General features: G+C 41.5%; 1 protein-coding gene across 5 annotated transcripts in view; it reads left to right on the top strand.

Annotated features, from left to right (window-relative positions):
• The window catches only part of NYAP2 (neuronal tyrosine-phosphorylated phosphoinositide-3-kinase adaptor 2), a 137,066-nt gene that overhangs the window by 64,034 nt on the left and 52,746 nt on the right, over nucleotides 1-20,286 (top strand). For all 5 annotated transcript variants that reach the window (XM_021553646.2, XM_021553644.2, XM_021553645.2 and 2 more), the window contains one exon: nucleotides 18,191-19,288. In XM_021553646.2, coding sequence (XP_021409321.1) covers nucleotides 18,191-19,288 — 1,098 coding nt within the window. The remainder of the gene's footprint in view (nucleotides 1-18,190; nucleotides 19,289-20,286) is intronic.

A 20,286-nucleotide genomic window follows, 5' to 3' on the forward strand; every position in this document is an offset into this window, starting at 1 on the left:
GAATCTCTCTGATGTTTAATTTATGACATGTATTATGTTCATTCTGCTGCTTTGCTTGTAGAGCAGCAATGGGCACTTTCAGGCTAAAATGAAGAAGTTCCTGGAGGTTTTCAATTGACAGAACCCTTTAATCACACTGTTGTTTTTGTGTGTTCAGAATGCCTGCCCTGCTTCTATGTATACTGGGTTTCACCAAAGAGTTTCATACATAGAAATACCAGATTGTTGGTTTTTTGGGTTGGGTTGGGTTTTCTTAAGGGACCAGTCAGTTTTTTGACACAGACATACTCATGGGTGGTACAATATGGTGTTCAGATGAACAGACAGGATTTCTCAGATGTTTTGTGCTCCCTAGGAGAGGCTTTGTTATCAGCTGTGCACTCCAAGGTAATGTTTGTTTTGATGAATTTTCACAGCAATCTGGCTAATATAGGAATGCTTATATAAAAAATATGGTCACACATTGATGAGAACCTCTAAAGAGGAGCCAAAGTTCATTACCTGAAGTAATGATTGATACAAATATTAGACAATGAATATGAAATTTTTACTGTTGATCTAAAATAAATTCCAGAAAATTTAGTATATGAAATTTTGCTCAGAGAATCCTGTGAAACACTGGTTCTACTGGTCTTGTCTTTTGTGGGCCATTGGTTATGTTTTTTACCTATGTATCAGTTCTCATTCTAGTAGCAAACTTTAATTCAAGATATTATAAGTCTGCCTCTTTCCAATTTCAGGTGAGAAATTCCATAGGATACAATATTCATGTTTTCTTTTGGATGTCCTTGAAATTTCAGGTCCAAGAAGAGGCAGGTTTAACTTTCAGTCACTGTTGTATATGTTGTACACAAATATTTGTATATGCATGTGTCTCACACATTTGCATGTACTTGTGGTATTTGCAGGCTGAATGACTACAGCCTTTTTCAGAAAAAATTTCAGGGAAATAATGATGAAAAACCCTATTGTTTCTCCATCAACTAGGACAGAATCTCTACAAAGGAGTTGGCAGAAAATTGTTCCCAGCACAATTTTTTTTTGTGGCTGTGCAGAATAATTCAGACTATAACGTCCATTGTCTGACCTGGTGGCTACTTTGAAAAAGAATTTGCTACATTTTCTAGACAACCAGGGACAGCCTCATCACTCATTTTTATTAAACATGTTTACTTTTTGCTTTTTGATAGTGATCCTGCTTACAGAAATAAAAGCAGTAACTGAAAGTAACTTTGATACTCTTTTTGATCATGGTGAAATCAAAATATTGAGTATATCCCATCATAATATCTGCCATAACATTAGATTGGTTTGAATATGTCTGACTTTACTGCAGAAGGGGCAGAATAAATTTGGTTATGAGCTTGAAGGACCTTTTCCTCTTGAAGCACAAATAGCAGCAGTAACACCCCCAGTGATTCTGTGCACTTTTCCTATAAGTGCTCTGGCTTCCATATTTGTGGGAGTGTGAGAATCTTCCCTGAAGCTGCAGTGACCCATATTGGCCCTGTCTTATGCAGCAGCACTTGGGTTTGTTTCCTTCATCTCAGCCTACCTTGGCTCTGCCTGGAAGAGCGCTCTCCAGCCTGAAGGCCTCCTTCTCCTTGACTTTAGCTTTGTTGCTGTGTTTCCACACTTTGTGGTCCTTCTTGTGCTTTTATATTCCATTTTTTACTCTTCTGGCTGCCTGTCATATGTACCCACTGAACGCCTTCCATCCAATGCATTTCTCCTCTGTGACAGATTTCTAGAAAGTGTTTTTAAAAATGTGGGCTGTCTTTTCTCCAGAGTTTTCAAACTCTGATAGGAACAGCAGACAAGTGGAGCTGTGCCCCATGCATTACACATTGGAAGTGAGAAGTGAAGTGAAAAGGGTAATTTAAAATAACATTTCAGCATAGAAGGCATATCTAATCTTGATCCTGAAAGGCTCTTTATTGCAAAAATGCAGGAGTATAATTAATTGATTTGTTTTCAGTGCCCAATCTCTCAGAAAAAGGAAGTAATAAAACAGTATATCTGGCTGATGTAACCAAGCAGTGTTTTTTGATATGATCACTGCATGTCTACAGGAAAAGTTTACAGATTTGCTGCAGTAGAAATAAAAATGAAAATATATAAATAAACTGCATTTTGAAAGTTAATTTTTTTATTAAAATTCTGCTTAGTCATTTGGAGCACTACATTATATAAGAATACACATGAAATATATAATTTTATTATAAAATCTAATTTATGTCTGCATAATATGCATGTGTAATGAAAAGGCAGGTTTTATATACTTGCATGTACATACAAATATGCACACAGATACCAGTTAAAACTCAGAATAGCATTTTCACAATGTTATTCATGGTTGTAATTTTTCTGCTGCCAAAACCAAAGGAAAATTTACTTCTGATGTGAGAAAATACTTGCAGGGGACCCACCTCTTGAACCCACTCAATTTGTTTAGTGCTTTCCTTCCAAGTGTTTTGGGAAAGAAGATATCCTTGCTGCTGCCTTCTAAGCCCATTGCAGTGAGCTCAGCAATTTCTAAGGGTGGGCAGCTTGTGAGGAAAATTTCTCTCAGGAGAAAAGCAGTTACAGTAACTGGGCTTGCAGTCCAGTTGGTCTCTCTCATAAATCTAGTTTTCTGTCAGCTAGACTGCTGTCTCTTCATTGCAAATTTGAATTTTTGCTACTCTCATTAAACAGAGTTTGTATTAAAGGGATTTAGCACTTTGGCTGGTTTTACATAGAGCTGTTTTCCTTTTATTTCATACCTTAGTGAATAATGTATTTAACCTGAACTTTGAAATAGTGTCCTCTGTGGTAACTATGACATGTCATTCCTTATAGCCAGATCTTATTCCCAGATCTTTTTATCCATGCCTACTAAAGGAAGAAATATCATTAATGAGCCCTATTCAGACCTAGGCAGTGTAAAGGGACTGACAGATGGGTTCTGGTGGGTTGACCTGTGGGCAGGTTAAGATGCTCCTGCTCTGGGCTATGTGATGTGACAGCCCAGCGCTGACACAGCACAGTGCAGCATTTTAGGGACGTGGCTTTGAGGCACGAGTGCTGCTGTGGCAGAGGAGTGGGGAGGCAGAATCCTGCATCCTGCAGTCTGTCAGAGCCCTGTGCAGGGAGGCCAGAGTTGTGCCATGGCTCTTGCAATCAGCTCCCTCGCAGCCTGGGCCACTTGTCACTGTGGCTGCAGTGCTGGGATGTGGCTGGGAGCAGGAAGGGCAGCATGGCAGAGCAGCACAAGGCTGTGCTGCCTCCTGAGCCCCAGCTCCAGGGCATCCTCCCCAGGCAGGGGCTCCTCAGCCAGACACTGTTTGAGCTGCAGTGGGTCATTTTGCTGAGAGGCCTCAATGCTTGCATACTGTGCACTGTATATTTTACAGCTGATTTTCTCTTTCCTACAGCCTGCACTGTGTTTTGGGCACAGTGTTTTTCCCTGTGGGAAGCTGCGGGTTGACTCACATTAGCTGTATAGGTATAATGTGAGCTGCTGTTGAGCTGTGTGTAGAGCAAGGTGTTTTCCTTCACATACTTTAATCTGATTCTTGATCTCAGTGCTGCCTTACCCATAACTGTTTGTATGCTGCACTGTATCCCTTGCAGCCTCTGAGGCTTGAGAGAGCTTAACTTGAATCTGTACACGTCAGGAGAAGGGCTGGCACTGATGAAGGGGAAACTCAAAGCCTGAGAACTCAGAAATCACAGGTCTTGTCAGTTGAGTGAGGTGGAGTTTCAGCTGCCATGCCTGACTCCAGAGAGGTGTGTGCCCTGTGTGTCCAGGTGGCATGGGGATGGATATGGTGCCTTCAGCAGTGGTAGAGCTGTGCAGCTCCTAATGGAACCCTGGTGTGTCTTTCCTTTGCTCAGCCCTTCCCCTCCCAGCCTCCCTGCTGCCCCAGGGATCAGAAGGGTGAAGGGCAACACTGGCCTGTGTTGGGATTCTGCCCAGCACTTTGCTCCCACTGACCTGCATTCAAGCAGGTAGGACATGACAAAGATTTTGATCTGTTTTCTAGTATTTAATAGCTTAGAGACTTTCAAAGGCTTTGCTTTTTGGGCTTGGTGGTGGGAGTAGTTTTTCAGTGCTTTGGGTTTTGGTTTTCTCTGCTTTTGCTGAGACTTAGTTTGTCCCTCCCTGCAGCAAGTCAGTTTTCAGATTGCAGCCTGCAGAGCTGGTTTGCTTCCCTGCATTACCTTCTTCAGCCCTTCATCTTTCCAGGTCTGTCTCCTCATCCCTCAGATAAGCAAGGCCAAGGGGAAAGGAGGGAACGAACGCAGCAGTTCTCATAGCTGTTATAATAGCTTTCTGTGCAGAGCTATGAGCACTGTGATTTTTGGAGGGATTTATAAACAAGTTTTGAAGCCACAGAGGGAATATGTTCTTACCCTGAAGGCACATATGCATAGTCATTAATGTTAATGGAAGCTGCAAGCATTGAACAGAAAATAGACCAAGACACGAAGCTCTGTTACCCACTTGGGAATCACCCAGCGCCCAGGACTTGGCAGTTGGTACTTTAGCTGTGTTCTGCTAGTCTAGCCTGTGTACTTCGTGACTTTTTTTTTTAATTCCCTTAATTTAACAAAGTTGCTTTATGCATTCCTCCTTGGTCTTTTCACTATAGGATGTTGCTCATTTGTTGAGACTCTGCACCAGGATTAGAAAAGCCCAAAATTAGATGTTCAGCTCCCCTGCAGTACAGCTATTGCTCTGCTCTCAAGAGTGATGGAAGCTGTGATGTTCTTGATAATGGAAAAGCCTTAATAATGTGAGTTCAGGGAGTGTTTTGCTGATTTACCAGATTAACTGCAAATGCAGCTAGTCCAGGAGGAGCTGCCTGCCCTCAGCTGAATCCAACAAGGTCTGCTAAACATTTGTGACTCCTGCTGTGAGTGTGTGAGCTTTTCTGCACTTCTGCAGAGCTCCAGTGCCCCAGGGCTCAGGAGGGTTTATAAGCCTGGTCACAAGCCCAGGTCCAAACTGCTGGAGAATTCACATCATTCTGCCCTGAAATTAGCTGGACCATCTCAGACCTAAGAGCAGTGTTGGGCATAACACAGACATACTGTATGGGAGATCTTCTCAGGCTGCTGTCCTCTGACTGTAAAGGTCACTGTAGCCCCTGGACATACCAACAAGGCAAGGAAATGCACTATTCAAGCAGTTACCTGGTATCTAGGACAGAGTATTAGCCTGGGATTAATATAATATGAAAGTCACTAGGCTGATTTTAGAGCCAGTCCACTCTTGAAAGTACTTCAGATGTGCTCTGTGACATGTCCAAATCAATAATCTCTGCCAGGAAGACCAGACTGAAGAGAGAGTCTCTGAAGAAAGCTAAAGTGTGGGTGGTCTTGTTCACTGCATGGTTAATTTGCAGCCTCAGTAGACAGACCCTATGTAACCATAAGATTATAATGTCAATAAACCTACTCATTGTCAGCAGGTCACTGTAAGTCATCATATTTCTGACTTTATTTCATTTTTTGTTTTGTTTATACCTCAGGGGACCATAATACTCAAATATTATGAGCTGAAATATTAGATTCTTGCATTATTTTGCTTCACTGAATGTCTCTGAACTCAAGGCCAAGAGAAGAGGGGAGGAGAAATCCAGGTTAATTCTCTTGCCTTGTTTTGACAGGATATCACAAATTGTTAAGTAAAATGAAATGCCTCTGAAACTGCAAAAATAACAATCTAAGAATACTCCTACTACACTTCTGTTGTGCATACTGGTTTTGGCATGCTTTTCTGTTAAAGGCATTGTGGACAAATGAGTAAGGGTTTGAGGGACCAGACTGAAATCCTAAGGCTCCTGTTTACTCTCAGAGCTGGTCTGTGATAATAGATGTGTCTGGCAAAATTAATTTTGAATTGAAGAAAAAAAGCCCAAAACAGGTGCACTTTTTATTAAACAACAAGTGCATTGGATTTCCACCTCTTTGCCTTACCTTATTTTTAGCTGCTGCCCTACTCCTTTTCTCACTTTAACAACCGAATAAAACAAATCCTCATGGAGTGAAGCATGACTGAGCTCTTAAAACATTCTGTGCCCCCTGCACTCACATTGGCTTCACTGGGAATGCACAGTGCTTACAGAATCACATCCCAAGAGATTCATGTCTAGCTCCAGGTGAGATCCTGTCATGGCCAGCCTCTGTTTCATTGTTAGGTTCTTTCTAATGACTGTTTGAATGTAGTCGTCTTGATTGGTGCACTGGTTTGCTGCTTTCATCCCATCCACTTGGCTTAATGCTGGATGACATCAGGCAGCATACGCCTGACGTGCTGCAGCTGTGTTTGGCACTTCATGCTTGTCCGTGCGTCCGTCCGTGTGCGAGCGCTGCTGTGCCGGGGTAACGTGCACAGCACTGACAGCTCCACAGAGCACAGCTCCCTTCTTGCACTGCCATCAACCTGCCTGGGGCTCACAGTGTGCCAGCCTGGCTTTTCACAGCTGCAAGAGGGGAAAGTAGAAAATGATGCACACATAATTTTAGTGCTGATTTTTGTGGCCATAACTTTAAACTGCTGGCATGTCAAAAGAGAAGCACGTATCCCAAAGTCTGAGGTGGTTTGTAGCTGGCTGCTGGTTCAGGGTGGGGAAGGGCTTAGAAGTGGGCAGTAAAATGCTGAAGCATGGTGAACTTGACATCAGCAAGAGCTTAATATCCATTTCCAGTACAGTGGTATAATATTTGCCATGGCTCCCATAATTTCTCTGAGATATTTGTAAAGAATACTCTACCTTCAAATTCACAGCCCCCTTGCATATAATGATTGAAGAATTATATCTCCCTTTATGCTTAGTGGTAAAACAGGTCTCTTTGAGCATAAACATGCCTGGAAAAAATAGCAGTTTTGTCTTGGGGTTGTTGGCCCTAATGGTGCTTTGCGGGATTAAGGAGATTGCTGGCATTCTCCCCTCCATGCATGACTGCAAATGGAGCTCTCTCCTATTTCCTCTTGGTAGAATACCAAAGGATGGACTGGCTATAAACCTTGTCTTAGAATCACTAAGGTGATGTCAGAAGTCTCAGTTTCAAGAGGGGGGTTAGGATTTTGTTAGGAACTCTCGTAACATTTGAATTTTGGTGAATAGGATGGTAAGCAACCTTTTGATTAGAAGAAAAATAAATCCACAACAAAAAAGCAAACATACCAAAGTGTGCCAAGTACAAACTTGAAGCTATAGGACTAGTGTAGATGCAAAAGCTTGATAATATGTCTAGCCTACTTATTTTCTTAATCATGAGTGTTTGCAAGCAAAGGCATTGAAAACTCAAAATGTTCTATGATACTGAATTTGTTATTTTATGTTAAAGGTGAAATGATTTATACTGATGGTGTGGCCAAATATCTGCAGTGACTCATTGCCATGTGATCCCAGTTCTGCAAATGTAAACTTGCATGTCAGTAAGTGTTAAGCCAAATGGAGACTTCTGTAGAATAATACTAAGCATTTTCTCCCAGGGGTGTAAGTGGAGGAACAGCTACTGGCTCAGATGACCTTGAGGATTTCACTTGTCCCTCAGTGTCACAGATTCCTCCTTTGTAACACACAGTAATGATAAAAGCTTCGTTTAGTGAGGTAATTTGCAATCAGCTTATGATGAGAATGTTTGTGCTCAGATTGAAAACTTGAGCTGATGGGACACTGCTTTTGTGAGCAGCACTGTAGATAGAAGATTTTGAATGGAGATGGAAATATGTGAAAAACACTGTCCTTGTTAATGTGAAATTCCACACATCTGGCAGGTTTTAATTTGTGAACTCAGGGCAGTCACTGTGGAAGGCAAGACTTCAAGCAGCCACTCGATGTAGGAGCTGCTCAAGATCCCTTTCCCAATCTCCTGTGGGTATCACTGATGCTGCAGAGTGTGAATAAGGATGGCAAATCTGAACTGCCTTTATGGTGCAGCTCTGAAATGCTGAATGCCATGAGTTTACAGAACAGACAGTCCCAGGAGATGGTGAGTAACAACCCCCACAGAGCTCAGGCTGTTCTGAGCTGTGCTCTGCTATAGACTGTGCCTCAGTGGTGGGGATGAATTCCTGCAAAGAGCTTTGCTTCTGAAAAACAACAAAATGAAACAGGCTGTAAAAACTAGGTTATAGCAATAACTTCTGCTTTCCCCTTCCTTTTTCTGTTCCATATTTGCCTAATCATCCTCCATCTTGCTTCTCAGCTGGAACAATGAGGTCAAGCCTGACATTTGAAACAGGAGATGATTCTCCTAAAGCTTGTTTGGAACTGCCTAAAACTGTCAAAATGGCATTGTTCACTGCAGTCATATAAGGTGAATTTATGAATTTATTAGGCCTAGCTACTTGATCCTTGTAGATCAACACTATTACAGGCTCTACTAGTTTCACTACACTATCTTCAAATAAATGCAGGATGAAATGATGGATGCCAGGCACACAGAGAAGCTCTGAGAGTAAGGCAGCTGATAACATGTGGCCTGTCTGTAATTTTGTCAACACTTTATTTAGAGTTGAGGAGAGAGGAGCCACCCCTATGGAGATGGAAGTAAAATTAATAGCTGGGAGGAATTTTTTCTAAAGCTGATTACAGTGAGTATTTCATAGCATTCAGCCTCTGCCCATAGTGCTGTTGCTGTTACATTTCCAGGCACTGCTGCTTGTCTGTGAGCTGCTCTGGCAGTGTTCTGTCCACTTCAGCTGTCATCATATTCACCCAAAAATGCTCAGTGACAATTTACAGAAACCACTTCTGCAGGGTCACCTTGTGGCCTTTTGGTAAAGGAAAGAGTGCCCCTTTCACTGAACTCTTGCTCATTGTGGCTCATTTGCTTTCTGATGCTCCTGCTGTGGTGACTCATCTGACCCTGGCCATCAACCCTGTGCTTTGTTTTGTGCTCAGTGGTGGTGGAAGGACCTGCTGGATGTGTCAGTCTGTGCAGCTTTGTACAACTGCCTCAAGGAAAGAACTGAACAGAGCCACTGCACTTCTGAGGGAGAGGGGGTTGCTGAAATCTGCTGGGTCCTTGTCACCCGTGCAGGTGCCAAGGAAGCACAGGAGCCTCTGTGGAATAGCTGGACCCAGCACATCTCATGTTGGAGTCCCCACGAGCTCGGTATTCTGCACAATACTACCTTGGTAGGCCTGCCAGTTTGATTTAATGGGCTGCAATTATTTTAGAAGCTCGGCAAACAGATTGTTACTTATATAAGCAAATAATGCATTTGACCTACTTATGTTAGCTGTAAATAGAAGATAGGCATTGCTGTGGATCTGAAAAATGAGGAGTCTCATATTATTGGATAAATTATTCAAGTCTTTGCATATAGTAATTGCTAGACTTTTGGTCTGGTTGTTTGTGAACCAAAACAACACATCAAGATAAAGACTATTTTTCTAAATAAATAAAGTAGGTGAGTTGAACTTCCTGTTTCATTTAGCATTTATCTAAATCTAGCTTGATTTTCTTCTTTACCATTTCTCCAGTAAATAACGTTGGAGTCCACTCTTTGGGTGCATGTCCTGGTTTTAGAAATGCCCCAGAGCCAGGAAGTCTTGCAGAGATTTGTTTCATTCAGTGTCTCTGTGAGCCCTGCGTCAGAGAGCCTGTGTGCTGTACCTTCTCCAAGAAGTTAATGAAAGTTCAGCAAATGATTTCCCACGTTGCTGCCCTCAGCTGTCACAGGCAGTAATGGACAGCAGAGCTGTTCCTGTGAAGCCAGGAGCTGCATTCAGGCTGGGGTCTGCCTCTGTTACCAGAAGCATCAACAAACAATGCCACACAGGCCTTGTACAGGAAGGAGCAACTCAGCCCTCAAAGGGTCTCTGCTGTTGTGGTGTCCTCTACACACCAAGCTCATGTGATGTAGGTGTCTAAGGCATGTCTTGATGGGACTTAGCTCTTCACACACCACCAGAAGCTTCCCTTTCTGGACAGAGGAGAGATCTTTTCTTTCTACAGGCCAACAGAAATGCTGCTGCACATGGCACAGCCTGTAGAAGCTCAGAGCATCACCATTCTGTGTGGTAGTCAGGGAATCTGATACTTAGGGAATAAGATAATTAAGGATACAGGGTGGTAGCTACAGAGAAGGAGAAGGGGCAGCTAGTGCAGGGTGACAGCTCCATGAGAATTGCACCACAACAAAAATGCTGATTTGGGGGCTGGTGTCACCCATTGTTCTCCATGTGAAGCGCAGTCAGTTTGTGGGGAGCTATAAGAATAGAGTAATAGCAGTTAATTCACAGTAAACCAGCAAATCCTTTAGGCTTCATTTTTACACTGACAGTCAAGACTCCATAAATGTTGCTATAAACTAGAAGGGCTTTACTGATGTTTCTGCTCTGTGGCTGTTTTACTGTTTCACTGTTTCACTGTACTCTGCTGTAAACATATTTAACCCCTCAGTACTCCAGCTCTATACAGGCTCCTGCAAGAGAGACACCAACAGGCAAGGACATAAACTTTGTAAATTAATTTGTCTGCATGCATGATTCAGTAGTTTTGTTTCCACTTTCTTCACTTATGATGCATGTGATGGAGAAATTTCCATACCAATTGCCTTTCTCTAGAAGTCCTCCAGACCTTATAGAGTTACAGACATTTTTATTGTCACTGTAACACTGGTTGCAAAACCTGTTTTGCATATTGCAGAGTTCAGAATGAACCAGAATTTCGAAAATACTCATTGCATGTGTGGGCAGCGTGAAAATCTTTCCCCAGTAATCCTCCCACCTCCCTGTCCTCAGAGCCTCTTCCACTGGAAGTCCTATAACTTAAACCCATATATTGCCAGAGATCTGACCCCTTGTGTCTGGTCATGTTAGTTCAAGGATATTTTTCTAGATGGGTACCCAGAGTGTATTCATCAGAGGGTACTCAGAGAGTCACCTAAAAGAAATTACTGTGAGATTTTCATTTGCCTCCAATTGCACTCAGCACATCAGTTTTCCTGTAAAAGGAGGATGATTCAAATTGACTATTCTTTCCTTAATTATCCAAAGTCTTGCTTTTTCTGCCTTACCAGGCCTGTGCTTTTAACAATAACTTTTAGCCTTGGTGAATAGTACAGGACAGCTTGATTGCAAATAATTTGTAATTATTTCCTAAACACCCCTTTCTTTTTTTTCTTTGCCTATTCAGTGTTATCTGGAAAAATCAGGGACATCAATTACTCATTCTTTAAAAAAACAATATGAAGTTCAAAATATAGGAGAGCACTCCTATATATAAGGCTGGGAATTCAGGAGGAGACATCAGCTTTGTAATTTTATGTGCATTTTTGGGGCCCTTTGCACTAAAAGAAAGGCTAATTGGCCAGGTGGAGGTACAGAAAGGGGGGCTGTGATGCAGAGGACCTGGAAGTCAGTCTGCCCTGGAATGTGGCAATTTGGGTAGGGAATCTGCACCATGCTGAGACTACAGAGGTTTTGACATATCCTGGCACCTCTGGATCTGCCCTTGTCTTGATAAATTGCTGAGTCCCTGCAGAGCAAAGGACTGGCAGCCCGTGTTGTGCTGGGAGGAGGCTCTGGCAGCAAGGCACTGATGCCCTAGGCTGGCTTTTGTGAGCCCCAGGAAGGTAGGGCAACCTTGGCATGTGCAGAGTGTGTGGTGTTGGGGCTGGGAGTTCAGTTCTGTGGCCCTGAGCTGGACCTGAGAGCAGGATGTCTCTAACCATGGTCCTGTCAGCTGCAGTGGTTGTACTGCTGGAGCAATGCAGAACTGGATTTTACTGCAGGCCCTGATTCTGCTCTCTTGTGTACTGATGCTTAATTCTGGACTGTCATTCCCAGAGCCACAAGCTCACCAGCACTTTCAATTAGAGCAGAAATCAATAATTTTAAAAGCCAAAAGAAGTCATAGCCAAAATAAAGGGACCTGAATACTTTTGAGGAAGTATCCTTAATCATAGCCTTGAGACATACAGGTAGCACATCAGCATTATTTTACGACACTGACTTTTAGTCCTTTCATTTTCAGTATAGTTTTGTCCTCTTTAAATGCCCAAATAATTTCTAGCAAGAGCTAATCAATTCAGGAGGGGGAAGAAATAGGTTCTGTTTGAAACCATTGTGCTGAAACCACCTATTGCCTGTTTGAATTAATCAGATGGTTATTTTATTCTTCCCATGTGCTTCCCTTCTTTTAGAACATCTTTTAGGAAGGGAGGAGGTAACATTCAGGGAAAGCCCTTGTGTCCATGAGAACAATGCTATTTTAAGAACCAGACATTTTTCTTGAAAGAAATACATGCTCTGATGTTACTTCAAACTATTGACGATGTTTCAATAGCCACTTGCTAAGATGCATTTTGTCTGTATATTTTATGGCTGTTCACAGTGTAGGAATATTTGCTTTCAAATATTTTTTGGAGAAGAAAAGATGCGTGTTCAACACTGCATGTCTCCAATAACTATATTTAATTTTTTTTTTGTTTTCTACTGTTGCTTTCCAACGATAGGAATTGCTGTGCAAGTTTTGATACAAACAAAATAAATTAAAATAAAACCCTTGTGTAAAATGCCTAAGAGCTTAACATGGCAGCAGGGAAATATTGAAAGGTGGCATTAGGAGGTAAAAATGATAAGTGAGTCCTGTAAAAAGAGATTATTTAAACTTAGGTCTCCCGAGTGCCAATCTCTTGCACAGTTCACATGACTGTGCCTTTTAAAAGTCAGTTTCACTAAGACTATTCAAACTTCATCTGCAGAGATAATGAAATCTAACCCAATATAAGCATTTTTAGGCCCCAGATAATTCCTTCAGTGAATCTATAACCTCTTGTAGAAATGGAAAGGGAACAATTTTCTTGTTTGTGGTTTTATTCTGTTTGTTACAGTGAACAGAAAAATTCACTGGACTGGTCTGTGGAATGTGAAACTGGAAAATACCCAAAAGACAATACAAAATAGCAAAATAAATTCTAATTTTTAGATGTTTTCACTCATTCCTTATATAATGAGAAAATAATAAACAACAATTAACAACATCTTTTCATATTTCGGTCTCTCCTTAAAGAGTAAAAATATACTTCAGAAGGATAATACGAGAAGCATTCTCTATTTCCAAAATTAATAATGAAAGGGAGATTATCTGGGTATGTCTGAAAGCTATGCATAACCTTTGCACTACAAATATCTCATTTCAAAAATGTCATATTCTCCTTATACAATAGGGCTTCCATGAGGCTATTTTAAGCACCGTGCTTCTTTCTTTGAAATGAGACCTGGAGTTACCAGAGCTGCATCTCTGGTTTCCCTTAAATTTTGCTAGAGCCAGAGAGTTGCTTGGAAGGAGTGCCCTACATGTAGAGTGCCTGGCCAAGCAGAGGGAACTCTGGGGAATTCACTCTTGTTTTCAAGGCTCATTGTGCCTCCAGGTTATCAGCTGTGGGAGTTTTGGGTGGCTCTGATGCAAACAAGGAGGTGCTGGCACAGCATTCAGAGCTCCCACAGCCAGGGCAGCTCCTGGGTAGACAGAGGACCATGGAGCAGGTGCTGAGCATCATCCCCTGAGCACCTCCCATGTGCAAACCCAGGGGAATATTCCCCTGTCTGCCCTGGGGTGCTCTGACTCCCAGGAAAACACTGACTTTGACCCTCATACATGGAGAAGGCCCCCAAAGCTTCAAAGTAAACTAGAGACCACAAAATTGTGAAATAGATTGTAGAGATTGTAGACAGTAGTGTAGTATGTCACATGGGTGAGAAATTTAGGTTTTAGGATTTTTAGCATATTGTAGATGGGTACAAGATGGAGGATATAGGGTATTGTCTTGAGTTCCTGTCTTTTCTTCTTTCGCCTTCTTCTTCTTGAGTTTGAGTTTTCTTTGAGTGGGCAGAAAAATCTGCATTGCGGGTCTTTAGGGGTCAGTTATTGGGTTAGAAAGAGAAATAATCTAGGTGTCACTTCTTAATTGGATAGTTTAGTTTTTTATTAGACTTAAAAGACCTTGCAACACGAGGTTGTTAGCCATTTTGTGCTGTTTTCCTGCATGCAAGATCTGGGTGCAGACAGTGTGCTTAAGTCACGATAAGATAACAATAAAACAAGAACCTGAAGACTGAAAAAGTTCTGTGTGCCTGCTTTTCCTGACATGGAACCACTCCAGGAGGGTTTCCCTGCCAGGGAAGCCCTCGGGGAGTTGTCCAGTGTGGGCCCTCCAAACTCCCACTGCCATGTGCCCAACCTCCCTTGGGCTTGTGTGTGTCTGTAATGGGAGCGCACACAGAGCTTTGTGGTGCACTTTGAGATGGATGTTTGAGCAAAGCTGCACCTGGTGGGCAAAGGAACAATTCTCCCTTTCATTTCTTCCCCTTAGCTTTGGATCAGGATTCGTGTGCTCTGATGCATACAAGTGGCAGAGTCTCAACACAAGTTACAGGCAACAGTTTTATCGAGGACATAGCAATTCATGTTGGAAAGCACTTAATTAGTCCATGTTTAGAGCAGACACTGTGGCAGCATGTGTATCACCAATATGCCAGCGTGGTTCACTTTTCATAGAAGTTTATGTTCCCAGCAGGCACCAAATGCTTTTTCTGCCTGATAAATGTCAAGTACTCTAAGCAATCTTGCCTGTTCCTCTCTGGAGATAGCCAAATAATTTCCTTTCATTGGGTTTGGGATCTTGCCAAGGCTTCTGCATTCATGCACATCTATCCCTGCCAAATGTTGGTAGCACCGGAACTGCACAGATACTCCCTGCTCCTTTCGTTGGCTCTGCACAGCTCTGCTCAGCTGCAGGATTCCTATGACTCTTCTCTGTTGTTCTGGGCTGGAGCAGTAGTTCATGATTCACATTCCATTAACAGGTGTGCTGGGAGTTCAGCCCTTGCCAGGGAGCTGTGTTTCAGAGTAGAAACCATTGTTAAATAAATTTAAGTGTCTTGCACCACAGCCTTCTTAAAGACAATTCACTTTGCCTCCTGAATATCTTCCTGCAGCTGAGAGAGTTCCTAGTGGGTATGAACAGTTCCTCTGTTCCTTGTAATGATAAAAAGCTTTCTTTTTTCATTAAGTTTATCAATTTACCTGTGTATTTTCTCTAGTGAGTCTTATAGCAGCAATATAGAAGGTAACTTCTAAGGTTTGTAAAATATTTAAACAATTTAGTTAAAAATTTTAGTTTGAAAAGTCCAATTTGTCATGAAGGGAAAAAGATCTCAGTAACACAAAACCACCTGGAAATAGAAGGTTTAGTAAAATAAACTTCAGCAGAGAAAAAATGCTTTAAATAGCAAATGAAAAGTAAATCATATTGTCATGTTTTACTCTGTCTTATATAGCAGAACTGGGTCATTTGACCTTTTTGCTGATAATGCCACCAATATATTCTAGGCTACTGCTACATACCATGTAATGGCAGATGAGGCACTGTGTGTCATTGTGGTACTTAATTTCAACCCATGCAAAAATACCGGACTAGATGGCAGAATGTCAATCGCTTTTCCTTGACATTTCCCATTTCCTCATCTGTAATGAACAGCCTGTGGATGTTCTATATGGAAATTCCAACACTCAAGGACAGGTTTAGACAGTCTAGCAGAACCTCTTCAGCTGGATAAAAATTGTGAAAATTGAATGAGGGACGAGGAAAATATGCTTTTTCTAGCAATTTAAAAACACAGTACTTTTGACCAATTTTGGCTGGTTTTAGAAAAAAAATCAGTTAGCATTAGCCTTGAATGACCACAGCACAAGAGGAGCTCAGCTTTTGATTATTTTGTCCATCATTAACATCCATCCAGATAAAGACATCAGAGAGTGGGGATGTGGCTGTAAGACAGAGCACATTCTCAGCGTGACACCTGTGGCACAGAAGATGTAAAAGGCAGCACTGGGAACAGGATCTGAGGAAGCAGAGGAGCAGGAAATGTTCCTTTCTCAGGTATCCATTAGTGATGGCAGCGTGATGCAGAGGGAACTGAAGACTGTGAGAAGCCTGTATTTACAAAATACAGGATTTTCAATTGTAGCTGAAGTAGAGTTCAGGTCATGTGCAACATGTTCACAAAAGATCATTGACTGTCTCTTCATTTTAATGACAGCAATCTGAATAAGATTGTTTTTGTCATGGTTGTAAATCAGATTAACAGAGTTTGGAGAGATTACTGAGATCACGTTTATGCCAGTAGAATATATAAAAACATAATATACAAATAAGATGCTAAACAGAAATGAAATAGTGATTTAGCTGGAAGCAGGCATGCAAAATCTACCAGTATTGTCAAATACATCACAAGTAATATTTTCTGCAAAGCCCAAATGATTTTAGTAGCCTACATCTTATTCCCAAAAGTCTAGCCTAATACATTCAAGAAAATTAATTTGGGTTAATTAAAAAGACAAATTTAAAATGCATTAGGATATGTCCACATAGTGGAAAGCTATCAAGCTACCAAACACTCTTATCTGTGGTAGCTTTTGCATGTCCCTAGCCTCCTGCAAAGTGGAACACATTAATTGAAACCATCATGAAAGTAGAATATAAATTTTTTAGTCTTTTTTTCCTTTTAATTCTGACAAGATTTCTCTTGCTTTTTGTTTTGTTCTACCTTACTTATGTGTTAAGCTAAAACAAATTCTACTAATAAAGAGTAGTCTCATTACATTGTGCATGTACACATTCACAGCTCCTTATTCCTGAATAAAACTTGTTTATCATCTGCCTTTACTGCTACACCTTCTGGGAATTAAACAGAATTTATTTAGCAGATCAAAGCATGAGTGTGACAAAGTGATAACACTTTGAATCTTCCTCTGATAGTGACCAAACCATGCTAGTAAGATGCTTTAATGCAGGTGCTTTAATCCAGCTCTGAGCCAGCATCCTCCCAGTCTCAAAATGCTGTCTTGAGGTGGCAGAGCCCTTCCTCACTGCTGGCTTTAGGAGTATGTTTATGGCTGTTTCTAAATGAGAGGTTTCAACTCTGTGAGTTCTGCCTGCCTGGTTTAGCATCAGACATTTGCTGGTTGCTTGCTGATGGGTCAGCAGAAAGTGTCTGGAAAGTTCTCCAAGCATTGAGTTCAAACTGGCGGATATGCAGTAGTGAATTACAAGGAGCAACAAAATTTGGAAAGGCAGGAAAGCTACCATTCTAACCTGACCACTAGTTTAGCTCTCTCTGTGTGCTTGTTTGTTTATTTGAACCAGGGAACTTACCAGTGAGGTATCAATTACCTTCTAGAAACATAAATTAGGTTAGGGGTATGTGATAATTTTTGTTTCTGAACAAGGTTGTTGAGTCTGCTTAGGATAAAAGCTGACTTCACTTAAACATTTAATGGGGCATTTTATTAACCCTAACATTTAATGAGATGTTTTATTAGCTCTTTATGCAAAGTGAACAAAATGCAGTTTGCATGAGTTTCCTTATTGTATAATTCATAAAGGATAATTTCCAAGAAACCCCTGACCTCTCATTTCAAATGAATTTCATCACAATGTTTTGATTTAAAATTTCAAAGACAAGGTTTCTATAAGTAACCAGTGTAGAATGGATCCAAATCTGTGAGATACTTTGCTATTCCTTGACTTCACAGAAATCTGGTGAAGAGATTCACAAGATTCTAGCAATAAAATAGAGTCCAGATAAATCACTAGAATTATCTCAGCAGCAGATTTTACAGTTTGTGTATGAGTATTTTCCTTCTCTGTTAGTGCTGAGACAATTGTTGTGCTTTATGCAAGAAGCTACTATAAATAAAAAGGTCTTGATTCATCACTTTGTCACTGCAGAGTTACCTCACTGTCATTCCAGTATGACTGTCCAGAATCTTAACTGTTCCCTTGGAGCCAAAAGGAGTTCATTTTGATATTTAGTGTTATGTCGTTGGCAACTCTTTGGGTCTTTAAAATCCCACAGTGATATTTGAAAAGCATAATATTTAAAAATGGAAAGTTCCCTGTCCCAAAGAGTTTGGGAAAGAACAGATGTCTTGGAGGAAGGGAAGTGCTCACTAGTTACTTAATCCTGGAGTGTCAGAGAATTCTGGGAGAAGTCTAGGAGTGTTTTGAATGGAGTGTTATTTTTAGTGTTCTATTGATGTAATACCAGAGAAAACCAGCAACAAGCTGGTCCCAGGAAATTCATTCAAGAATTATGACACTGTAACAGAGACCCTATGGCTGACAAAGTGTGTTACAGGCTTCTGACGAGTTTATGTTCTGTTCTGTTTTCAGTGTCAGCCAAACCAAGACCTCACAGTGATGAGTACACAAAGAAGATTCCACCTCCTAAGCCGAAACGAAACCCAAACACCCAGCTAAGCACATCTTTTGATGAAACATATATCAAAAAGCATGGCCCTATGAAGACCACCCTCACTAGGGATGCCTCACTCTCACAGGTCAGCAGTCCTGCTCCAGACACAGAGGAAGAAGAGCCTGTTTATATTGAAATGGTTGGGAATATTCTCAGAGACTTCAAAAAAGATGAGGATGACCAAAGTGAAGCGGTCTATGAGGAGATGAAATACCCTATATTTGACGATGTAGGCCAAGATTCAAAATGTCAATGTGAATATGACCATCACACTTGTTCTTCTCAGTGTGCTACTCCCACAGTGCCTGACCTAGATTTCACCAAGTCTTCAGTGCCATCTACTCCCAAGGGCTTGCTTTGTGACATACCCCCGCCATTTCCAAACCTGCTTTCTCACAGACCTCCACTGTTGGTGTTCCCACCAGCACCAGTGCAGTGTTCCCCAAATTCTGATGAGTCTCCTCTAACTCCACTAGAGGTCACAAAGCTTCCCGTCTTAGAAAATGTGTCTTACATCAAACAGCAAGCTGGAGTTTCTCCATCTTCACTGCCACCTCATACACCAGGCCATCAAAAACTGGAGAAAGACCAGACAGTATCTCATGGAACTAGCACCCCTGGGCACACCTCCTCACCTCCTCATCCTTCTACCTTATACAGAACACAGTCTCCACACGGTTATCCTAAAAGTCACTCTGCCTCACCTTCTCCTGTCAGTATGGGTAGGTCTCTTACCCCCTTAAGCCTCAAAAGACCTCCACCTTATGACTCTGTACATTCAGGAAGTCTCTCAAGAAGCTCTCCATCAGTGCCTCATTCTACAGCCAGAAACACATTGCAAGAAGGAGGGAAGATGGTCAGTGTGTCGGTCAGCACCTACGGGTCATCATCTCAGAGCAGCTCCCGCTCTCGGACACCCACCAGTCCTCTGGAGGAGCTGACCAGCCTCTTCACCTCAGGACGAAGTCTCCTGAGGAAGTCCTCCAGTGGCAGAAGATCTAAGGAACCTGCAGAAAGTAAGTCCTTGATGTAATTTTTCCTCATGTTTGTATAATATTATCTGCTACTGTACTTTACTAAATGAAATGCTTGCAAAAATTAAATAACTCAAAATTCTGAATTCTTTATAGAAATTTCCTGTAATGAAAGAAAAATTATTGTTATTCCTTCCTATTGTTATATTTCTAATGTTTTTAAGTATGTATACTGCACTTAGAAGTGCAATTCATGGCTTGGTCTTGCAAAAAGAGTCAGTTCGCGTTAATTTTTCCACAGCTGTAAATGTTCCATGTGAGTTGGAGTCTTCCAGCCTTGTCACATCCTTCCTTTCTTGATGGATGCTAATACAGTAAGCAGCTTGTAGCAAAATAACCAAACAGTAACTGTTGAAGGTTATTTGCAGAGATCCACTGATCACTCTTAATTTGGCCAGAAATCCTGGAAAATATGGTGGCAACCAGAGGTACCAGTTTAACCTGAGGCAAAGGTTAAGACTGATGATCTTGGAGGGCTTTTCCAGTCTAAATGATTCTGTGATTCTGTGTAAACCATTCCTCTCCTTCCATGCTGTGCCATGGAATATCTCTTTCAGGTGGACTGGTGTGACTGGTTGGAAGGTTGTGCTGTGAATTGATCTGAAAACCAACATACTGCATAATGCACATAACCTATAAACCCACACAGGAAGAAATGCACAGAAAGAGGCTGTGCAGGAAAACCTTAAGCCAATATTCACTTGTCATGTGCTGTGTCATAAAATCAATATTCCATATGCATTCAGGTTTTCGCCATGTACACCATGTACTTCTGAGCTAGTGAAATATGGAAACTCCTTTTGAAATCAACAGGAGTCACATGTGTGAAAGCAGAACCAGGCACCAATATTTCTGCTGCAAAATTGTTCCTGTTCAGTGGGTGTCCTGCAGTGGAAGGTTATTCTAACACCTCCTGTCTCAGTGCAAAGCAGACTTGGGATGCTTTCTCCTCCACATCAGTAAAATCTGTTTATGACTTT

Source organism: Lonchura striata, chromosome 10 (genome assembly GCF_046129695.1).
Source record: "Lonchura striata isolate bLonStr1 chromosome 10, bLonStr1.mat, whole genome shotgun sequence".
NCBI lineage: Eukaryota > Metazoa > Chordata > Aves > Passeriformes > Estrildidae > Lonchura > Lonchura striata.